Genomic DNA, 21,670 nt, shown 5'->3' on the forward strand with positions numbered 1-21,670 from the left:
AGTATTGAATATATAAAATACAAATCCATATTCATAATTTTGGTACATCCCATTCCCCACTTCGTATGCTAATCACTCCAAAAGCCATTCAGCATGCGTGGTTTGCTCCTTGAAATGGGACAGTGTCCCTTTCATGGGGAGTGGTCTCAAAATGAGGAAGTAAATGAAGTCTTCCTCGTTCTGATCTTTCTACCTTTTCAATGCAAATATGACAAATGAACTCTTGGTAGAACTCCCATTCCTTGTCTTCAATTGGTTTCAGAACAGAGGAGGTCCACAATCGTCTTATGTTCCTAAAAGCTCTTTATCAGTTTATATTTTTCATTATAAACCCAGCTAACTAAACATTGTGCTGAAAAGCAATCTATTATTAGTTAACTACTAACTCCTAACTTCATCAAGGCCTACTCATTTATTATTCTTTTTTTTTAATTAACTCTAGTAAGACTTATTTCTCTTAGCTCCTCAAAATCTCTAAATGCCTTAAAGTTTACGTTTCACGTGGCCACTGCTCCTGCAGTGTCAGAGGAATCCTGGCTCTGGCAGGGAGGGCAGGGAGATGAGACAAGGGGGTCACTCCTGCTGGCCCTGCCTCTGGATGAGCAGCTCTGGTGAGGTTGGTCAAGCCCTGCCCTGCTCACTGGATGTCCAAGCTCAGTTAGAATTACAGCAGCTCAGGGGCAGAGCTGGGGAGGTGACATCACTGAGATAAAGATCTCCTTCACAGCTTTTGGAGCCAAACCCTGCAGCATCCAGGCTCAGGGGTGCTGGCTGCCGTGGATGTGTCACGCGTGGTGTCACAGGTACTGCTCCTCCATGGAGATGGAGCTGACCTCTGCCCAGTTCCACTGGAGCACTGCAAGTGTTTTGTGTGATCTCCAGCTCAGTTTTGGATAATCTGAAGGAACAATACCTGCTAATTTCCAGATGCTAAGAAAGCCTCTTCTGGCAAGTCAACAGACAGGGAGTTTCAAGTGGTGGAAACATTTCCCACAACTTGCCACTTTCTGCCAAAGGTTTCTCTCATCTTCCAAGCACCTGAGTGCTTTTCTCTGAAGACTTCAGCAAAAATTCAACAATGTGCAGATCATCTTTTCATCCTGAAACCCTCTGATCCATCCCTGCAGTGGAGCTACCAAGGGGACTGGTTTCTCCTCTGAGCAGTCTGCAGGGATTGCCTCCTTTATGCTCAGACATGTTCCTATGCCTCTGGCCTGACAAATATTTTGGGCAGAGAAGGAAGCTTATGAAGAAATACAGAAGTGGGTGACCTGTTTTCCAACTCCTTCTTGGCACTGGGCCTTCAGGAATAGCCTTAAGCCCCTGCTTCAGGTGTCAGCTTCTTAACCTGTGAACTAAAGATCATGCTGACTGGCTGATCCCTCCCTCCAGCTGGATTGACTGGAATTTAGTCTCAAAAGCAGAAAATGAGCATTTGCTGGGCTTGTTGCTGCTGCTCACCTGTTCAAGTGGGGAAATTTCGTGTTTCCCTGCTGCCCAGTGGAGGAGGAAGGGGGGCTGAGGAGTGCAGGACAGAGCTGATGTGTCCCACAGGTTTATCAGTGCTCATCAGGGCTGTCTCGCTGCAGGCGCCACCAGCTCCCATCTCACTGCTGACTTGAATTTCAACCCTCTGCCTATCTCACCAACAGGGTGTCATTATTTTCAGATGAACCAGCAGTTTGTGTTTGGAAAAGGAGGGGGAGAGATAGGAAGGAGAATGGAAAGAGTGAGCTGGAGTTAACCTGTCGCTTTTCTCCAGGGGCAGCAGGAATCCTCAGCTCTGTCCTTGGCTTGGTAGAGCAGCTGGGCAGCAAGAATGGTATCGCTTACTGATGCTGCTCCTGCAGCCAAGGAAGTGGCAGCCTCTTGTGGGCTTTAAATCTCCTTTGGTGAACCAGAGGATGAGCTCTTGCTACTTCTTTTACACTGAATCCCTGAAAGGGACAGACTCCCTCTTATGGTTGGAAGAATTTCACCCTTCTTTCCTTCCATGTCAGTCTTAAACTTTGTGTTGTTTCAGTCTCCTGCCCTGCCTGGTAAATGTTCATGGAGTAATATTTTTGCCCTCTTGTGGGGTAGAAAAGGATCTCTTGAATGCCAGTTTGAATCCAGTGCTGTTCAGCCTGGGGAAATTAATTCATCTGCAAGGCCCTTATTTTTGCTTTGTATGTGTCCTGCCCTTGACCCAAGGCTCTTTTCCCTTGCCCTTGTAACTCCCAATGAACTTTAGATCTTATCAGTGATTTCTTTGTTTCCTCCACTCAAGAAAACAAGTCAGTTTTAATAGTGTTTTATTTGATCTTTTTTAAGTTGTTTTTTTTTCCCCCCCGCAGGGAGGTGGATGAGTTTCTGTTCCTTTCCCGAAGGCTTAAATTTTTAGAGACAACCCTTAAAGCAAAAGTCCACTAACAGTGGTACTTTTGAGAAAAATTGAGGTGAAATTAGAGACTACTGTGAGGCTGGAAGGAAAGTTAATATATTGCATGAGGGCCTGCCTTTGGTCAGGATGGAGTTCACTACCTGCCCTAATTCCCTTCATAAGAAACTCTGTATTTTGGCATTCATTAGATGAAGGTGCTGATAGACACCAATACAGTGCTGCTTACTTAAAAGTGTTGAAACACTTAGAAAGTCCAACAGCAAGTTGGAGTTGCCAACAAACAATTTTATTTTTGATTTTTTTTTTAATTTTTAATCAGCTCAAACTCATGGTGAACTCAGGTGCCATGTCCTTACAGGGAAGATGAATGAAGGTGGACATAGAGGTGCTTTCTGTGAATTCTGTGAAGTGTGTGGTGGGCAGGTGGCAGCTTGGATGGGTCTGGATGCACAGCAGTGTCACCACCCCTGCTTGGCTGCAAGGGGATTTGAGTTTTCAGCTGAAAGCCACCCAAATCACCAGTTCAACAGGCCCCACAACCAGTCTGTTGCAGCCTGTCAGAGCTCAGTGAGTTCACAATGTAATTACACACACATTTCTTCAGGTCCAACAGCATCACAATACCAGTGTGATAAACAGAGGAAATCTTCACTTGAGAGAGATGGAAACTTTCCAATGTGCGTCCTGAGCCAAAAAAACGCAAAACTGTGAGACCAGTGATGGGGACAAGAGAGCTTAATCTGCTCTGCTGCTGCCCTTTGGGTGTCTGACTGAAGAGGAGAGCCCTGGATGGAGGGCTGGGGTGTGTGTGAGGGTGGGGAGCAGGAAACCTTCCCCTGCGGCTCTTGCGCTGCTTTGAAGTCACTGACTCACTGGAGTTGTGTTTTTCCTGTTTAGTGCTTTTGTTGCTGTGGTGACTGGCCCCCTGGTGCTGCCTGAGTGCTGACAAGTGAAGGGCATGTTAAATCACAGCTGTGTGTGGAGATGGAGATAGGAGTGATTCCCCCTGCTCCTGGTTTTGCCCAAGGAATCCTGAGCTCTGGAATGTTGGGAATGTCCTGTGTGTGAGCACTGGGCTGAAAGTCCACCAACCATCCATCCCTTTGAGCTGGGAGGCTGCTGAGTCAGGCACAGGGAGACTTCACAGTGACAGTGCAGCTTGTCCTGCCCAGATGTGGGTGTTTGAGGAGTTGTGTGTAGGACAGGGTGGAGCAAACAGCCTGGTCTGCAGCACAGCTCTGATGAGGAGCAGCTGAGCAAACTGGGGATGCAGGAGAAAAGGAGGCTCAGGTGTAACTTTATTCCTCTCCACAACTCCCTGCAAGGAGGTTGTAGCCAGGTGGGGATCAGTCTCTTCTCCCAGGTAACACGAACAGGACAAGAGGGAATGGCCCCAGGTTGCACCAGAGGCAGTTTAGATTGGATATTAAGGAAAATTTATTTACTGAAAGGGTGGTCAGGCACTGGCACAGAGAAATGGTGGAATCACCATCCCTGGAAGTGTTGAAAAAACATGTAGATGTGGTGCTCAGGGATGTTTAGGTTTAGTGGTGAACCTGGCAGTGCTGAGTTGATGATTGGACTCAGCCTAGGAGGTCTTTTGCAACCTTGAGGATTCAATGATTCTAACCTGTCCAGCCATTGATATTATCTATGCACACTGCTGGCTGGCTGGCATTGGGTTTCAGCTCTTCTGCAGTCAGTGCAGCCATCTCCTGGATAAAATCCAGCCTTTTTCCTCTTCCAGAGGATGTGGCTGAAAAATGCCCACATGTGGCTCCGTCTGCATCTTGCAAATAGTCCAGGCTGATGGCAGCCAGTTTAGAGTAGCCCATGGTATCCTCAGGTGTGGAGTTAACTACTGAGTGTGTAAGGGTTCCAGCAAGAAAAAAAAAAATGTGTTTTTTTACCTCGAACACCAGTGAGAGGTGTCAGTGCTCAGCTTTGGCTCCCACAGCTCAGACTGAGCCAGGAGCTGCTGTGTCAGGCAGAAATGAGGTGCTGCCCGGCTGGGACACCACTCCTGAGCTGGCTCCATGGCTGAAGCTGAGCCTGTAGCCCTGCTTGCCCTTCTGACTGAGCTGTGGAGGTGATGGGCAGCTGGAGGCCTGGAGAAAGGTCTACATGTGGTACAGCTGTTCACAAAATATGTGGCCTTGTTTTTGTACATGTCCTCCGAGGCTTCAGCCAGGCCTGGACATCCAGGTGTGAGTTCTGTCCCATGGGGATCAGACCCTTCAGCTGCCCGTTCTGCTCTCGAGGAAGGGCACTGGGATGGTCGTGGTGCCTGTGCCCAGATCTGTTTGGCTGCTGTTGGAGAGATGGTCTAGATGACCTTGAAGCCTTACCCATCTGCCAGAGAGGATTGGATCTGGCAGCAGACCCCTCTGTAGGAATGCTTGACTCGTTCAGCAGGCAGTATTGAGAAGTTCTGAGAGCTTTGACTCCATCAGCATCTCTCTGTTCTCCTTTCTAGGTATTGCTCTCTCCAGACATGGATTTTGAGCAGTCTGAAAGCGACCAGGATACCTCAGGACTCTGGGGAACCACCCAGAAGATGAAGCAGCCCAGCTATCAAGTGGTCATCTGACAACAGCGGGACAAGGAGGAAGGAGCAGCACTGTGATCCTTGAGCTGGCCAAGGAAGGGCAGGGTGGGGAATACTGGGTGACCCTTGTGCATCTACAGAGACCCTTTTGCCTGCCTCATCCTAGACCTATCCCGCAGCTGTCCTGTGGATGCTGTCTGTGCATCCTGTACAGGCTTGAGCAGGATCTGCTTTACCTGTGTGCCCCACATGCAGGCACGTTGAGGTTGGGGATACAGGGATGTGTTTTCCCTGGCTGGACAACTGGGTGTGACTTTTTTTTTTCTTTTGTCAGGGCTAGAGGCTGAAATGAAAATACTGTCTGGTTTTTTAATAGAAAAAGGAAAACAAGCTCTATTCTGTATTACCTGAACTGTGACACTTTTATATGCACAATGCTCAAAGAAACGGTTTGCAATATGTATTTAAATGTCTTGAATTGGGAAGCTGTCCCAGCTGATCTGATTCTTTTTACTGTTTTATAAGGAATCCAATAAATATTTGACCTAAAATCGCTTCATAGATTAAATGCCTTCATGTGCTTAATGTTCTGCACGACCCTAACGCTGTGAAAAAGAGGAAGGGGAGCTGTTGGAATCTTTCCTGACCAGGGAAGATTGTGTTTCTGCAGCAGGGCTGTTCTGGTGAACCTGAAGATGAAGAGCTTGAGCCACAGAGCTTGGTTTCTGTGGTTGAGCTGTAGGAGCTGCTTCAGTGCAAAGCCCTGATGCTGCAGCATCAGCCTGTTCTGGGCTCCAGAACAAGCTCAGAGATGGATCCCAGTCAGCACCTTACAAGGGAGTGTTTACTGCAAGTTGACAGCTTGCCTTTTACTTAGTTTAAAACAAACAACTGAAATGTCTGCAGGATCTGATTCAAAATGTATCTGAAAGTCCTGTTAGCTGGCCCTGGTTTGGGGTAAGGAAGGACCTGGGGTAGTGCTGCTGCTGCAAAAGACTCTGGGTCACCCCAGGCCTGGCACTGTCTGCTCCAAGTGTGAAGTGCAGGGCTTTGCCCTGTTTGCTTTCCCCTTAGCACGCTGTATTTGTCTGTAAACACAAAAATGCAAAACACTTTGCAGCTGTCCTGGGGAGAGAGCGAGCACAGAGCAGCTGCAGCACCCCACACCCAGGCTGGATGCAGAGGCAGCTGTGAGAGACCAGCCAGAGTCCAAATGGGGGGGACAGTCCTTGGAGCAGGGATCCAGGATCCACTGGGCTGCTATCCCTAGTGGAACCATAGCCAGGCTTTGCTTCTTGCAAGACAACTCCCCTTAAGCGATGCATGGGAATGATCTTTTATTTTTCCTTTTCCCCTTGTATTTTTCCCAAGAAAACAGCCCTTATTAAGGGGTAAAAATTAAAGGATTTGGATTTACTAACTTGGATGGATTTAGATGCAAAGGCTGAGCTTGGAGCATGTGAAGAAATTTGGTGGGGTTTTTTTTGGGGGTTTGGTTTGTTGTTTTTCTCCTGACTTCAAAGTGGTTTGAAGCCTTAGATGCAAATCAAAGTCTCGGATGCCCCTCAGTGAACTAGACACGCTTGGCTACACTTGCAGCTGTGCAGCTTTAAACTGTTTTTCTGGAAATTAAGTCCTTTTTTGTTTTTCTTCCTTAATGAAGGGTCAAAATCCTACTTCTGCTGGCACATCAAAAGGCTTTTGGAACACATGGCATACAGCTCTCTGAATAGATTATTTATATTGCTCAGTGCAGTCGGTTTCACAACACAGCTTCTGCTTGTCTGGGGGGTTCTGCACTGGTAAGGGTTGGAATAAGTCCTGTGCTGTACAAGGTTTTGACTGGAAACAGTTTATTAAAATAGCTTTCCTCTTAGAAACTTGCTCCCTGCTTTGAGGAATACTGGTATTTTGGACTTTTTTTCTTGCTATGGGCTGCACAATGCCATCCTGCAGTGGGTGAAGAGTGCAAATTTGGCCAAAGCAATGTCCTTGTTCTAAACTGGACTGTGAGTGACATGATCTTCATTTGGCTCTTAGCTGAGGCTAAGAGAAGGTTCACAACTGGCAATAGCAGAAGTAAAATGTGGGGGAAGGTTCTCCTTCCCAATCCTTGTGTAGCCAGTGCTGTTTCAGCAGCCCTGTTCCCTTCCCATCTCTGAAATGGTGCCATACAGTTGTTTCCATTGCACTCCAGAGTGAGTGCTCAGCCTCATTCCTGAGCTGTCTGAGCCATGTGCAATCACTAGACACATCCCTGTGAATTCAAGTGCTCTGTGACACTCTTGGAGATGAGAACAAATGCATCTTACTGCAATAACTGCACAGAGGTCTGGGAGCTCTCTGGGACAGCATGAAGGGCTGTGAGCATCAAGCCTGAAAATATTCCCCCTCGTGAGAGAGGGAAGTGTTGTGATACTCACTTCAGGGCTGAAAAAAATTAAAATTTACAGTCCATGACCTGCCTTTGCTCTTGGGGCAGCAGGAGCACAAACTGTTTTCCCATGTCCTATTCCACTGTATTTAAAGTCTGTGGTTAAACTCTCATTTCAATGTGGGAGTAGAAGCCTAGAGTCTGTTCTCATCTCCTACCAAGTGCATAGAGACTAAAGAACATCAATGACCTTTAATTTTCCACTGAAATTCATTTGGTTCCAAACTTATTTTTAACTCGTGAGTGGTTCTTTCATTCATCTGGTAACGTGAGCCTGTCCAGCAGCATAAAACACACACAACCTTAGCTTCAAAGCTTGTTTTACCTTTGCCAAATGAAAACTTCACTGCAGTGTTCACTGTAAAATATTTATTGTGAAATGGATAACTGGAGCCTTAAGGAGACTTTGACTATATTGCTCCAGGTGCTTCATTGGACTTGATCCTTGTTATCTTCAGGCCCTGAAAGGAATGTGTTTCCTTGGCTGCAGGAGGAGAAAGAGGAGCAATGATGCACCCGAATTATTAGCAGTAGGTGTGTGTTTATATATATTATATACATTTCTATATACAGAGGAGATGAGAGCCTAAGCCAGTCCCTCCCCTTAGCAATACACATGGACAGCACAATGTGGGAGGAGAGGGGAGGTTTCAGTAAGGACAGTTTGGAAACACCTGCCAAACCCTGGGGTGTCCAGAAATCCCCTGCCACTTTCCTGTTTGCTCCCTGCTAGTGAAAGGGGAGGTTGGTTGGATGTGGGCTGTGGGTGATCTTCCTACTCTCTTCTTGGGCAGAGAAGTCAACTTCACAGCTGTTCTTCCTCATCTCTTTCTGGCCCACAAGCAAACTGCAGAGCATGAAACCTCTGTTACTATTCCACACTCAGGACTGTGCTGAAGGTCTTGCCTATTTCTCAAGACAGCAGGGCCCAAAGCAGTAGTTTCTTCTTTATGTTCTGTTCCAAAGTACAAGCCTTGGCATGAGTTTTGTGCTAACTGAGCTCTCTGTAAGGATCTTCCAGAGTGCAGTTAAATCTTGCTGGTTGCTTTTGGCTGTTTCCCTCTTCCAGGCAGCACATGGTATGAGTAAAGAAACCATGCTTGCCACCTGCTCTGCTGCCAGGGTGCTTGCAGCACTAACGAGCTGATCAAGCAACTGGAAAATCACCAGCCTACCCCCAGCAGCTGGAGCTCCAACAGCAACAATATGATTTAATTGTTAAATATGAAAAAAAAAAAAAAAATCAGGCAAGATTGAACCTATTTCTGTAGGTCCCTGGCAACTGTTTTCTCCTAACACATGGATATAATTTAATTCCTGGAGATGCTTCCACACCCAGCCTCCCTCCTTTTCAATTCTGGAAAGGCAGAGTATTCATGAGCTCAGTTTGGCCTTGCCATGTAAATGTCTTTGTGGTTGTCACGTCCTCTTTGGGCAAGTTCTTTGCTAAAACTCCCCTGTGGCTGATGTATAGCATTGCTCAATGATGCCTCACTTTAAAACACACCACAGCCTTGCAGTTTTGGGTTTGGAGCACCACCTGCAGTGGGGGTGGCTGGCAGACCCTTCTGTAACCTCCTGCTGCCAAATTCCTGCTGCGCACAAATTCCTGCAGTGTAAGGAAGGAGAAGAAGCCAGGGGAAATTGGGATGAAAGTTTTTTGACAATTTGGAATAAATAAAGACTTCCTCCCTGATTACAAAAGCAGCTAGAGTCGTCTAGTCAAAATTCAAGAGGCTGCTTTGTAGGCTCACAAGCTGTCGTGGGTTCTGGTTTGTCATCCCTTAGGAAATTTTAATCTTTGCTGAGCAGAAGGGGTGTGATCCTCAAGGACACGGCAGGTCTGGTGGAAGCTCACGGTGGAACTTTTGTTTCTTCCTGAGGGAGTCAAGACTCAAAAAATCACTAACCCTGTGATGTTATTTAAATTGAATTATGTTGAATTAATTGCTGCATGGAATGAGAGCCTGCACCACTCCTGTTGCTGCTGAGGACCAGAGGTGCTTTTTAAGCACACAGCCTGTGCACCAAGACAGCAACAAACCCCATCAAGGTTTTCACCACTGTTTTAAGGGGTTTTAGTGATCCAGGGAACATCAGGTTTAGTGGCAAATCCAGACCTTATCCCACTAACCAGAAAAGCAATACCCTCCTGTGGCCTGTTGCTTTAAGGTTTTGCTTTTGTTTGATGCTAATGGGTCACTGCAGATGAATATCCACCCACATCTCCTTTCTCTTTTTGTCTTTCTCTCCTTTCCCCATGGACCAAGGTTGGAGCAGGTGCTCCAAGTCACTTCTTTGCAAAGCCTATCACCTCAACGTGTGCTGTCCTGTATGATCTGCCTTTTGTGGGGTGACTCACCAGCCCCCGGGGGTATTGCACAGATCCCTGCATTGATTTATTTTAAGGCCAGGAACCTCTGCACTGTTCACTGGCTTATTTCTCCCTCCCTTCCCACTGAGACAGCATCAATCATGCCTTTAACCACATCCTTTCCCCCAGCCTTCTTTTTCTTCAGGAATCTGATGAATGTTCATTTAGCATGAGAGAGAGACAGCTGATTTCCAAGGACAAAGCCCTTGGTTTCTTTGGCACCAAAAAGTAAGGAAATACTCTTGAGTTGCCTAGTAAAGGCTTCAGAAGGGACCTGCTGTCACACGTGCTGCTGCAATGCATTGCTGTGACCAGTCTTAAAGGCTGTTAATTGTCCCAGAGCTGGTCCCTATATCGAAGGGGTGAGAAGCCAGATAGTCCCTATAGCTCCCATCGATCAGTTTGTCCGCGTTGTTTTTGGCAAACCAGCAGTCGACTTCCTGCTGGCCATTGTAGATCCTCCTCTGCTTCCACACGACAGGAACCAGCCGCCCCTTCACCTTCAGGGTGTTTGTAGGGTTTGCCTTCAACGCCTCCGTTTGGTTCTGCCCAACCTCCCGACGACTTGTGTTTAGGGATTCCTGAAGGAGCTTAACTTCATGGTTCAAGAACTGACCTGCAAGGCAAGATAAAATAAGAGTTCATGACTAGCTGATTCGTGCCTGTTTATAAATTGTTGTGGTTTGGTGGTTTGTTTGGATTTTTTGGTAGTATTCTCAGCTTACGGATCTGTAAAGGGCTTCTCTGCAAGAGCAGGATGAATCTTCTTCCTGTGATTCATTTCTAAATCCTGCAAACACAGAGGTTAGAATAAAACCCTATTTTTTTTTTCTATGGGTCACTAAAGACTTAAAGAGGATTTTTTTAGCTGCCAGTAGTAAGCTCCCTTCTGTGGGACATGGTTACCAGAGGTTAATAACCCACACAATGTCTATCAGCAAGCAAAAAGTCCTAGGCCTGAAAATTGAAGTTCTGTTCCCTTGCCTTCATGGGAGAAAATTCTTCTAGGCCAAACCTAAGTGTGGGTTTAGAGGTTTGTCCGTGAGAGTGGCCTGAGTCCAAAACCCCACTCCTACAGGATCATCTCCTGTTTCACCTGGGGGTGTCTGAGTGGCACAGAAACTATGGCTGAAGTTTTAGAGTTCTGCACCTGTACATGACCCTAAACATCAATACTTCTCATTGGCTGAAAGAGCACAACCATCTGGCCATTAGCTGATCCTACATAAAGCCTAGTTCCTTCAAAAGGTAGGGGTGGCTCTTTTTTTAATTCACATTTTAAAAAAGGAGCCACAAAAAGTTCTTGTGGAAGATTTGGTTTCTGCCTCTGTACTGGGAGAACCAAGCATGTGTATTCTAATAGTAACTGTACTGAACAATCATTAAAAGAGTGGAATGTGAAAACCAGGCACAGCTGGTATAGGGAGAGATAGCTCCTACAAGAAAAGACAAGAGAGGAGTTGAAGGTGCTAGAAAGAAATTGTTTGAGAGAGGATGTGAAAGTCTCACCTGGAAGCTTAATCCCCACCTGCCTTGCTCCTTCCCTCCTTTCTCTGCTCAGAAATACCATTTTTGTCTACAGCTCTGAACCTGAGAACCTGTCACCTACCCAGTAGCCCGTGGGAGTCAGAAGAGAGGCCTTTACTGTTGGAGATGTAGAACCCCAGGTGATTTTTCTGGTATGGGGCTGGCTTCTTGTAGTGGTGGATGAGGATGACAAAGCTGATGGAGTCCTGGATGGTCACGGTGATGTTGGAGTAGGCAGAGATGGACACCTCCAGGCTCCTGCTCCTCACGACAGCACTCCGGCCACAGGACAAGACAAGCCTTTCCCCATCATCCAGGATGACCCTCTTGGGTGTGATCTCCAGGTAAGACCTCTCTGGCTTATTGCTGAGGATGGTGATGGTGCTGAAGTAAGTCCGATGCTTCTTGTGGCCATTGGGTGGTGCGGGAGCTCCAATTAATTGCCCATTCACGGTTACACCTTGCAGGAAAACAATCAGTAAATGAAAGCTGGAACCCAGGATCACAGGGTCATGGAACGGTCTGAGCTGGAAGGGGCCCAGCAGGAGCAGGTCTATTGTCACAATGACACAAGCCTTGTGACTGAGGACATGCAGTCTCGCCACCTCGTGCTCAATTATTTCACTTACCAGTATTCAAACGAGTATAATCAGCCTGTTACGAAATTATGACCTCATACAGAGCACATAAATTTACCCAAGCTCAGAAATACTGGCCTTCTCTGCAGGCAGGTGCCCCCAGCCCCATTAATCACAGCCTACACAGTGCCACAAAAAGAATCACTTTTGAATATTCTAAGGTGCAGATCCTACTGAGTCAATTAAAGCCTAAATGTCCACAGTAAGATTCCCAGCCATTTCAATATTTGCTGTGACCTATTGTCCATAAGACAGTGACTCACTTCCCACAAGCCTCTGAAGACCCACTGAAGAGTGACAATTAAGGAGGAGGCTTGTTGCTAACCCAAGCCATTAACACAGATGAAATGTCTCCATATCCCATTATTCCTGATGGGATCTTTCATTTCTGTCCTCAAAGATTCAAGGTTCTCATGCTACAGAGTCTGTTTTCCTCAAGCTCATTCTGCATTTGAGCCACAAATCATTCAAGCAGTAGCACAAACAGTCTGTGAAAGAAATTGAAGGGAAACATTGCCTGGAGCTGTATTTTACTAAGGCAGACATGAACACAGAAATACGGGGGCTAGACCACTGCCAGACAGAGCAGAATCCTTACAACTTTTTTTATGGGGTTTTGTAAAACAAGCCTGTGAATTGTCTCTGGTTTTTACACCCCTTTCTCCCACTGTTGCCCTGAGCAGGACATAATCTGCTTATTAGCTGCCCTGCTTAGAATTCCAGATGGGATCAGACCACACTTTGGCTCAGACTGGCTTGGGTAAAGCAGATCCTGAATCATGTGGGTTTTCTCAAGACTGTCATGACTCTCTAGCCAGTTTGATGGTTTCTTTACTAAAAGAGCCATGGTGCTTGGTGAGCCTGACTTTGCTCTGTCCTAAACCAAATACTGCTGTGAGTAAAGAGGGAAATACCCACAGCAGAGCAATTTTGGTGAGTCCAAAACTTTTATTTGCAAGATGTGACTTTATAACTGGGTGAAGTTGAACCATAGAATAATTTTTTTTCTAATTTCCTATCACTTTCTTGCCGGTGAGGCACCTTGGTGCCTCGTCTGCTGCAGGGCTGGCTTTACACTTTGATTTTCCTCCACAAGAAACTGCTTAATTTGGCTGCTCACCAGATTCCTTGTGATCAGAGACCAGCCGGAGAATGTCTCCTGGTTCTCCATCAATATTGAAGCAGACAGAGAACTTGCTGGAGGGAAAATCAATGACGAAGTGAGGGTCCCCATCCGCTGCGAAGACATGGAAAAAGAGATAAATGGGAGAGGCTCACACAAAACTGCAGTGTCCAAGATTGCAACAAAACTGCTGTTTAAAGTGTGTTTGTCCCTGTTTTTCCTAAGTCCTCCTGGTTTGTTGTTTTTAGAGGGTCAGATGGAGTTTGCCAGGAAATGCCAAGTTTTGCTTTGTTTTTTGCAAAGATTGTTTTGTTTTTCTCACAGAAGAGGATGGGTTTTCAAGGACAACTCGAAACCCAAAACAGTCTAGATGAAAATCAGGATATTTTCTTCCCAGAATATAATTTTGGTGATTTATGGGAATTAGCATGTAGGTGTTTTAAACTCCTCTTCTCCATTCTTTCTTGGCAAGCTACATCCCCCACAGCACACAGAAATGTACTTTCTGACCAAGGGCTGCTGCATGGCTCCACCTCACACTGACCCCTCCTGGCCCTCAGTATGAGATTGGAGCAGTCAACAGCAGCTGTTGATCCCACAATCTTTATTTTTCAACAGTCCTTGACCTATCATCAACTATCAGACAGCTGCCATTAATAAGACAAGCCAAAAATGCTATTTTCTAAGGTAAAATTGACCCTATCAAGAGAAAATCAAGTCAGAGTTCTTGATCTGGACTTATTCTTTAGTGTTTAATGTATGAAAAGTTAAGTAAAGGTACAGGACGAACAGAAAAATTGTAAAATACTATAAAATTTTATCTTTTTTCCGTCTTCAACAACTTTTTTTACATTTCAGCATTATTATTTTAGAAAGGTTTTTTCACTATTTCTAGTACAAAGAGAATGTGTTTCTGTTCTCCCCTAACCTGCTGAAGTCTCAAACATGAAGATCATCTGCCTCGCTCACATTCCTTCTCATTACTGACCCTCTCTGTATTTTGGTTTTGTTTTCATTTTCCTTCCTACTCTGTAGGTCTGACAAACAGAATTCTGGCTGGTCACTTGGCTGGTTATACCACAGTGATATGAATCTGAGGTTTTCATAAATCAATCACTATTATTTTGCATTATGAAAGGCATGAAAACAGGCACTGACCTGAAGTTTTGGAGATTTTAATTCTCTGTTTATCTTGCCCTCTGCGTATACCTAGAAGTGGGGAAGGAAGGTTGTTACAATTACTTATTGAGCAGCAGAAAGAGATATATTACACTATATTACAAGAGATATATTACAATACAATATACTACAACTCCCCAAATATTATTCAGAGAGATTATGGGATATATTCCTGCAGCCACTTTAAGTTTGATGCAGAACATCAATTTTTCTCCAATAGTTTCTACCGAGCAGTAAGTGCTTCAAGGGGGTGAGTGAGGGGGCCTAAAAGGTTCACTAAAGGTTACCCAGCCCACAATTAGCAAAATTGGTATGCAAATCTCAGGTTTACTCCTCACTTCACTGTTTAGATCACCCCTGTGCCAAAGTTGGCCATGAGACATTGCCCATGAAAGAGGATTTTTTTACCAGAATGAGGTTATTCTTCTCTCATACCTGGTGGGGCCTTGTGCCCCTGCAGGCTCTGCACCTTTTCCCCGATGCCATCAGTAGAAGGGCTGATAAACTCCTCCTGAGATGGCTCTGAGTGGAGTCCAGCCTCTTTCATCTTCAGAACAGTGAAGGGGGTCACAAAATTGTAAGCTAGAGCCATCGACTTGGCTTTTTCCATCAATTTGTCCTTTTCCTGAACGTCATCACTCTTCAGCCGAGAGTTGAGCAATTCCTTGATGGTGAGGTAACTCCACGCCCTCTCAATGTAGTTATTGTCACCTTTGCCATCCTCCAGGCCGGGGACACCCCTGATGTCATTTCTGCTGGGCAGGTCAATAGCCACATCTGTTTTGAGGAGGATGTACTTCTTGGAATTGCTGGCAGTCACCTCCACGTGGAGTTTATCCGAGGTGCGGTTGATGAGTTTGCCGGCTATGATAATTTCAGAGCCATTGAAGTAGTTGGGGAAGAAGTTCTGGGTGACCTGTTCTACATCGTCTTCAGGGTAATCAACACGGATGTCAGAGAGAAGGGGTGTCCCTATTTCATCATAGAACCTTAAAGCAAAACACATTTTTCACTGTTAGCACTGTGTGAACGCACTCTTGCACCTCTACACCGACAAGGACACAGTCAGGTTATCTAAAATGGCTCTGAAGTCATTCAGGGGCAGTTTAAGCCATCAGAAAGCAAATTTAACTACCACATCCACTCTAACTTGGCCTAGAAAAACAGGGTGGGGTTCTGCCCTTAGGGCTTTTTCAAGGTCTCTGCCCTTAGGGCTTTTCAAAGCCCCGAGAACCATCATGTAAATTTGAAGTTAGCTCTTCTCAGAGCAGGAGGTTGAATTACAGGATCTCCAGAGGTCCCTGTCAACCGCAGTTATTCTCTGCCTCATTTAGATTTTAGATGTTTAGATGCCTGTTCCTTAGGCACCTAAACAGAGTCTCTTAAGTATGTTCAGAACCATCCCAGCATGGCCTGGGAGTCACTTCCACTATGGTTCCAGATCTCTGCAAGGAGATATTTGTGACCATTTAAAAGTAAATTATTGGCTTCCAAGATTACAGAAAGCACCCCAGTTATTAAAAATGTACTTAGATGAGATGCTGTTACCCACAGGTTTCTAGTGGTGTTACCTATCCCAGAGCTAGAAACTGTAAGGCCAAAATGTTGGGTCCACCAAAGCTGAAGAGATTCCAAACCAAAGCTTCTGAATCTCTGAAAGACTCCTAGATTGGGCTGGTCAGTGTAGGACAGGCAGGAATACAGTTTTCTGAGAGCCAACAGAGAAAGAAAATCAAGAAAGAATCTCCCCATGCCCCCCATAAATGAGAACATCTCCGAGGAATGGGGGAATCCTAGCTGCTAAATACAGGCACCCTGGCACAAGAGAACTCATTTCTTTGTGGCTGATTTTCTGTTGGTCAGGGCATGGCTTTCCTGGAGCCAGGGAGCTTAACCCTTTAATGCCTTGTTAACGTGACCAACCACACTTGTGAGAACATCTCACACTGTACAGCCAAGAAAACCTTCACAAGACTCAAAGTCCAAGTTTACAATACTGTGTTTTCCCCACAGCAATGTGCTTTTGAAGGTTCCTCCCAAGCTGCTCCAAGAATACCATATTTCCCATTCAAATGCCAAACTGCTCATCTCTTGGCAAGTCATTTGAGTTTAATTTGGTAAATAAACAAAGAATTGGCCTCAGCCCTTTTTTTAGTTCAAGCTGCATTTATTTGACACATCTGGTTAAACAGACTGTCTGGAAGCTAAAGTCACACTTTCTGCTTTATTCTCTCTCCAAGGGAACCCAAAGCCTGAATTGGTTGACTTTCTTTTAAAGTCTGTCTGAGTGCTCATTGTCTTTCATGCAGTGACCTCACCAGATTTTAAAACATGACTAAATTAAACTTGAGGACTCTCTGTAAATTAACTTCTGAGTTGTAACAAATGGTGGAGATACACAACCTGTCTTAGAGTACAATTCAAGGAAGTATCTGTATAAAAATACAACCCGCGGAGCATAAAAAAAAAATTACATTGGCACCCATTTAGGTTTTCCCTCCAACTGAGGTTTGAATTGGCCTCCAGCAGTGATTGTGATTTTCTGTATAAACTTGCCACCAGGTGCCAGATGGGTTTGCCATGACTGAGCTTGATAAACAGTGAGCTGTTCATCAGAGAGAGGCGTTTGAACAAGTACTTGCAGCACTGGGCTCCTGCAGCCCAATCAATCAGAACATCCTCTATCTGTCAGGGAATGCCACTTGCTATCCAAAATACATGTCCTGGGGAGGAAATGGTGTGGGTGGAGTGACAGATGGATCTAGAGAATTTAGTTTTGAAGGAATTCTTGTCCATGTATTACTGCCACAGAAGGCAAAGCGCTGGTGGAAAGTGCTTGGATTTATTGTTCCAGAGGAGTTAGGCCTGAGCCAGGAGAGAGGTCAGTACTTAAAAACCTTCTCTCTTTGGTTTCTGTGGTTAAAACACTAATATTTTGGGAGTGAAAGCCAAACATTTTTATTTGGAAACATTGACACATTGCCAAACATTTTGGTCAGAGATGTGATCACACATCTTTCTGCTGTTCATTACCAGGGTCTCCTTTTGGACTACAGCTCCGTTATTACAGAAGAGGAACATAATCTCTGGTCCTACTGAAGGATGAGGATTTCAGGAAACTTATGAGGAGTTTGAGTCACAAAGAATGGGGAAATTAAGTGACTGTGTTATCCTCAGTCACTAAGTGACTATGGTTATTCAGAAATTATCTTAGTGCGTTTTTCCAAGTCAAATATTTTGGATCTTGAGCAAAAGGTTATAATTTTCAAAAAATAAAGAAATAATTTTTTTGCTCCAAATTGGAATCTTCATTTATGATCCCCTCCATGCTGTTCATGTTGTTGATTTGATGTGTAAAATGCATCCTTTCATCCTAAAATCTACCTGTGAGGAGTTGAGACCTGTGGCCCCCAGCTCTCTGGGTTTACATGTCCAAAACAATTATCTGAATTAGGGAAACAAACGCCTTGTTCTGAGGGGCTGGGAAGCTCCAGTACATCTCAGGGGGTCTGCTAAGAAAAAAGGAAATTTCTGGGTAGCCATTCAGAGTATCTGATCGTACTCTGCCTCTCCCAACCAGAGCTGAGCCTCAGGGAAACTCCAGTTTTTTGCCATATCTCATTAAAGGATCTTCCATCCTAAAATACATTCCCAGAGAACCCAAAGAACAGAAAAAGCAGAACAAACCCCTTGAGGTGGCTGGCTGCATCCTCATCCTCCTGGAAAAGCCTCGTCATGCCGCAGTTCTCCAGCGCCATCCTCTCCAGCAGCTTGTGGTCCACGTCGTTGCCAATGCCGATGGTGAAGAGGCAGAATTTATCCCGGATGGCATCCTTGGTGTTGCTGAGGATTTTGGATGACTGTGTTTCCCCGACAGTCGGCCTCCCATCCGTGAGGAAGATGATCAGGGACACGCTCCTGGCATCGATGTCGTTCTGAGCAATGTAATCATTCAGCAGCTTTGCCCCGGTCTGCAGAGCCCCGTTAATATTAGTCCCTGGGAAGAATGATCAGAGATGATTTCTCCTTCTAAGAGTGGTGTGAATAATTTCCCTGAGCTCCTTTTAGTGATGTGACAGCTTCTCTGGACATCAGGATGTCCCTTTTCTCCACATGAAGTTGTTGTAACCCTTGAATTCAGTTCAGCTCTGTTGCTTAGCACAAGTTTGGCACAGCTGTTTATGGTCTTATGAATTGAATTATGAATTTCAGTTTGTCATGTGAAATTGCTGTTGAATGTCTCAATGTACAACAATCAGCCTGGTAAATAGTCATACTGTGTCTGGCTGGTACAAACAAAAATTGTTAAACTTAATTACAGGACTCTCCCAGATGATATCTGAACTAAAAAGTTCTGCTTTTTTTTTTTTTTTTTTTTTTTCCCTGAAGGGCACAACACTTGGAGTCAGGAAAAAAGCCTTCAAATGGGAAAACAAGTGGATAGGTTCCTTCTTTACACCCCAGGGGTTAGAAAGTTTAAAGGGAAGAGCTTGTTTAGCTGAGGAGTGTGTTTGCACAAAACAACTGGCTAGTGCAGAATAGAACTGCCTGAAGTGGGGTGGGAGGGAGAAAACAAAGTAAATGAGGGAGCAGATGTACATTAGAATAGGCATGAAAAGGATCCAAGCCCACTGAGTGTTCAGAAAAAAAAAAAAAAAAAGGAAAACAGGAAAATGAGTGCAAGTATTCACTTTTTCCACGTATTTCTAGTCAAAGCACAGAGGGATTGGCTGTGGGACCTTTGCAAAATCAGCACATCGAGGTTAGAAACAGCTCTTAGAAAACAAAGCAGGTGAAATGGGTTAAGAACTATACACAGCTGACTCCTGGGGGTCCAGAAAGGGAGAGCTGGGTTATCAACAGGATGTGATAGAAAGTCAGCTCATACGGAACATACCTAGAAACTCAGTGTGCACAGTGTGCAGCAAGACAAGGAACAGGAAAGCAGCAAAGGCTTCTGAAAAGTCCTCAAAATCCTGACTCTGTCTTCTGCAAAATGGTTCTCAACCACAAAACCTGCACCCAAATATTCTAACTCTCTCAATCTCCAGCAAGATCCAAAATTTCAGAAAGAACTTTTTCCCCAAAACCAGAAGAAAACCATGTCACATAGCAGAGTGAGTAATTTTATACTCAGTTGTATCATAGAACTACTAAGAACTGAAAACTGCCTTTTGCCACATGTTCAGGTATTTAGCAGCAGGGTTTTTCTCCCATTTCTTTGGTGTGTAAGTGCAACACAGAGGTGTAACCAAACCATGTTCTTTGTGTGTGTTCAAGTTCAGTGGAAGATACTCAAGGAATATCACCTTTATAGGGAAAACACAGAGTTAGCCAAACCTGGAAAAAACCTGAAGCCCCTGTGGTGGAGAACCACTGCACCTTCCTATTGAATCACAGTCAAAAATTTCCTTTTACTTTTGTTCTCTGGCAGGTTCATGGGCAAACCCAGCTGGTTCCTGTACAGCTCTCTTGGCACTTCAGGAGTAAAAGGCTTTGTTCTCTGAGTTTAGTCCCATTATTGGTAATTGTTTAACTGGGCAGGTCCCTTAACCACTTCCTAAGCAATTCCTCACACAACACAAACAGCAGAGCCAACCATCCTGTGTGCTGTGTTTTTCCATCAGAGGGTTTCCTCTGCTAGGAGTGGTCACTGCTCAGGGGCAGCCATGGGAAGGCCCTCCCTGACCTTCAACCAGCTGTGACCACTTCCACGGGGAAGGGTTTGAATAGGTCATTTTGCAGCTCTCTGGGCACAGCTGCTGGAATATGTTTGATTGCAAACCCCACTGTAGTGAGGAAATTTGTAGTTGGAGACTTTTTACACCACTGTCCATAGCCTCACAGGAGACCTATGAATCAAATTAAAACTCACACCTGCACTCTGCCATTGTTCTGGGGTTTTCTCTGCTTGCTTCGCTCCAGGCAACAAGGCACAAGCAAAAAGGGCTTAGAAATTCTTAAATATCATTTTGGGTGCTTCTTGGTAGAGACAAGAGGACAGTACTAGGTGAGAAGGCAATCTGCAGAAGGCAATCCCACATCCATGTGGAGCGTGTGCTCCATCCCTGGGGTTTCCAGCCCAGACAAAATCATGACCCTGCTTTCACAGAGCCTTTCAGAAACTACACAATACTGGCACTGTGTGTCCTTTGCCAGGGTATGTTTTCATCTGCATCCTCAAGAAATAACCTTGGAAGCTCTCCCATTCTGACGGTGTCACCAGATAAGCAAGAGAATGGAATCAAATTTGTTTTAATAAGTGTATGGAATCACAGACTAATTTTGGTTGGAAGGAACATTTAAAGGCCATCTTGTACAAACCTCCTGCAATGGGAAAGGAAGGTTTCCCTGAGGAAACCTTCCATCATGTATCTTAATAAAGAACACATAACCCTGAGCAGAGGTATAGGCACCTTGTCCCATGACCTAAATCCCAAAGTCTTTTTATTCTATATGCTCCAGGACCACATTCACCACTCACTGTTCTGTTGTACTTAGTTGGACAACACAGATAATGCCATCTGTATCTCTGATCATACCTCCAGTAGGTGACATGTTGTGGATGTACTTTTTGGCATCCCGGATGTTATTTGGAGTAACTGGCACCAGCCGGTCCTGCTGCCAGACCTTTATTCTGTTGGAAAAGCCAATGATATTGAAGTGGTCTTCAGGCCTTAGGTCCTGGAGAATTGTGAAGAGAGCTTCTTTGGTCTAGAAAGAGAAAAGAGAGCAGCAGGCACAGCTGTCAGTGTTTTAGTGGGCAAGAATTTAGTTTTAAGTTGTTTACTATCTTTTAGATATTTCTACACTGTCAGTTTGGCTGATGAAGAAAACTGGGATATCCTTCCCTGTCTCAAGGCCTAATCTCTGTGATGCCAGGGGCTGGGCAAACATGAGATGAAAAACAACTCTTGCCCAAAAGGTCTTGTGAGGCACATCTAGACCTAACTAAGCTTAAAAATCAGGCACCACAATTAGGATAAAAGCTCCCAGGCACTGGGAGAACCTTGTTCTGAATTAAGGGACAGTGAATAATAACAAACTCTTAGAGTTTGTCTAACGCCCTCTAGACTGGCAGTAAGCTGCAAGTGGCATATATTTAAGATAGGTGACTTATAAGTTAAAAAATCACTAAACATGTCAAAGGATGCACACTTTCTGTTCATAATTAGGATACTATTTGCTACATATACACTCTAATGAAAACTTTCAGCAATTAATAAATGTTTAGGTTAATATATTAAATTAATTAGATATAAAAAGAAGCCCTGACTAGTCATTGCAGAGTCTACCTGCCAGTCAGTTTTGTCCCAGGCATATTATTTTTCATGAATATGCCAACTGTTCATCATCCTGTGTAAACACAGGCAACAGAGTGATGAAAGCTGATCACAAGATGAGTTCTTAGCAAAGGAGGTTAAGGATCCTGAGTTCTGGGAAAGCCAGACCACTGAGGAAAAG

The 21,670-nt window shown here is 44.8% G+C and overlaps 2 protein-coding genes across 2 annotated transcripts in view; one reads left to right on the forward strand and one right to left on the reverse strand.

Moving 5' to 3' along the window:
- The window catches only part of LOC100221871 (store-operated calcium entry regulator STIMATE), a 29,117-nt gene extending 24,006 nt beyond the window's left edge, over positions 1 to 5,111 (forward strand). Inside the window, exon 8 of the mRNA XM_030290311.4 lies at positions 4,860 to 5,111. Coding sequence (XP_030146171.1) covers positions 4,860 to 4,973 — 114 coding nt within the window. The 3' untranslated portion in view covers positions 4,974 to 5,111. The remainder of the gene's footprint in view (positions 1 to 4,859) is intronic.
- Positions 5,112 to 7,719: 2,608 nt separating this feature from the next.
- The window catches only part of ITIH5 (inter-alpha-trypsin inhibitor heavy chain 5), a 47,698-nt gene continuing 33,747 nt past the window's right edge, over positions 7,720 to 21,670 (reverse strand). The window contains exons 8-14 of the mRNA XM_030290299.4: positions 20,749 to 20,920; positions 17,894 to 18,203; positions 14,642 to 15,195; positions 14,186 to 14,236; positions 13,025 to 13,141; positions 11,349 to 11,726; positions 7,720 to 10,355 (exon numbers count right to left, since the gene is read on the reverse strand). Of these exons, the coding sequence (XP_030146159.4) occupies positions 10,057 to 10,355; positions 11,349 to 11,726; positions 13,025 to 13,141; positions 14,186 to 14,236; positions 14,642 to 15,195; positions 17,894 to 18,203; positions 20,749 to 20,920 (1,881 nt within the window). The 3' untranslated portion in view covers positions 7,720 to 10,056. The remainder of the gene's footprint in view (positions 10,356 to 11,348; positions 11,727 to 13,024; positions 13,142 to 14,185; positions 14,237 to 14,641; positions 15,196 to 17,893; positions 18,204 to 20,748; positions 20,921 to 21,670) is intronic.

This window comes from Taeniopygia guttata, chromosome 1A (genome assembly GCF_048771995.1).
Source record: "Taeniopygia guttata chromosome 1A, bTaeGut7.mat, whole genome shotgun sequence".
Classification (NCBI taxonomy): Eukaryota; Metazoa; Chordata; class Aves; order Passeriformes; family Estrildidae; genus Taeniopygia; species Taeniopygia guttata.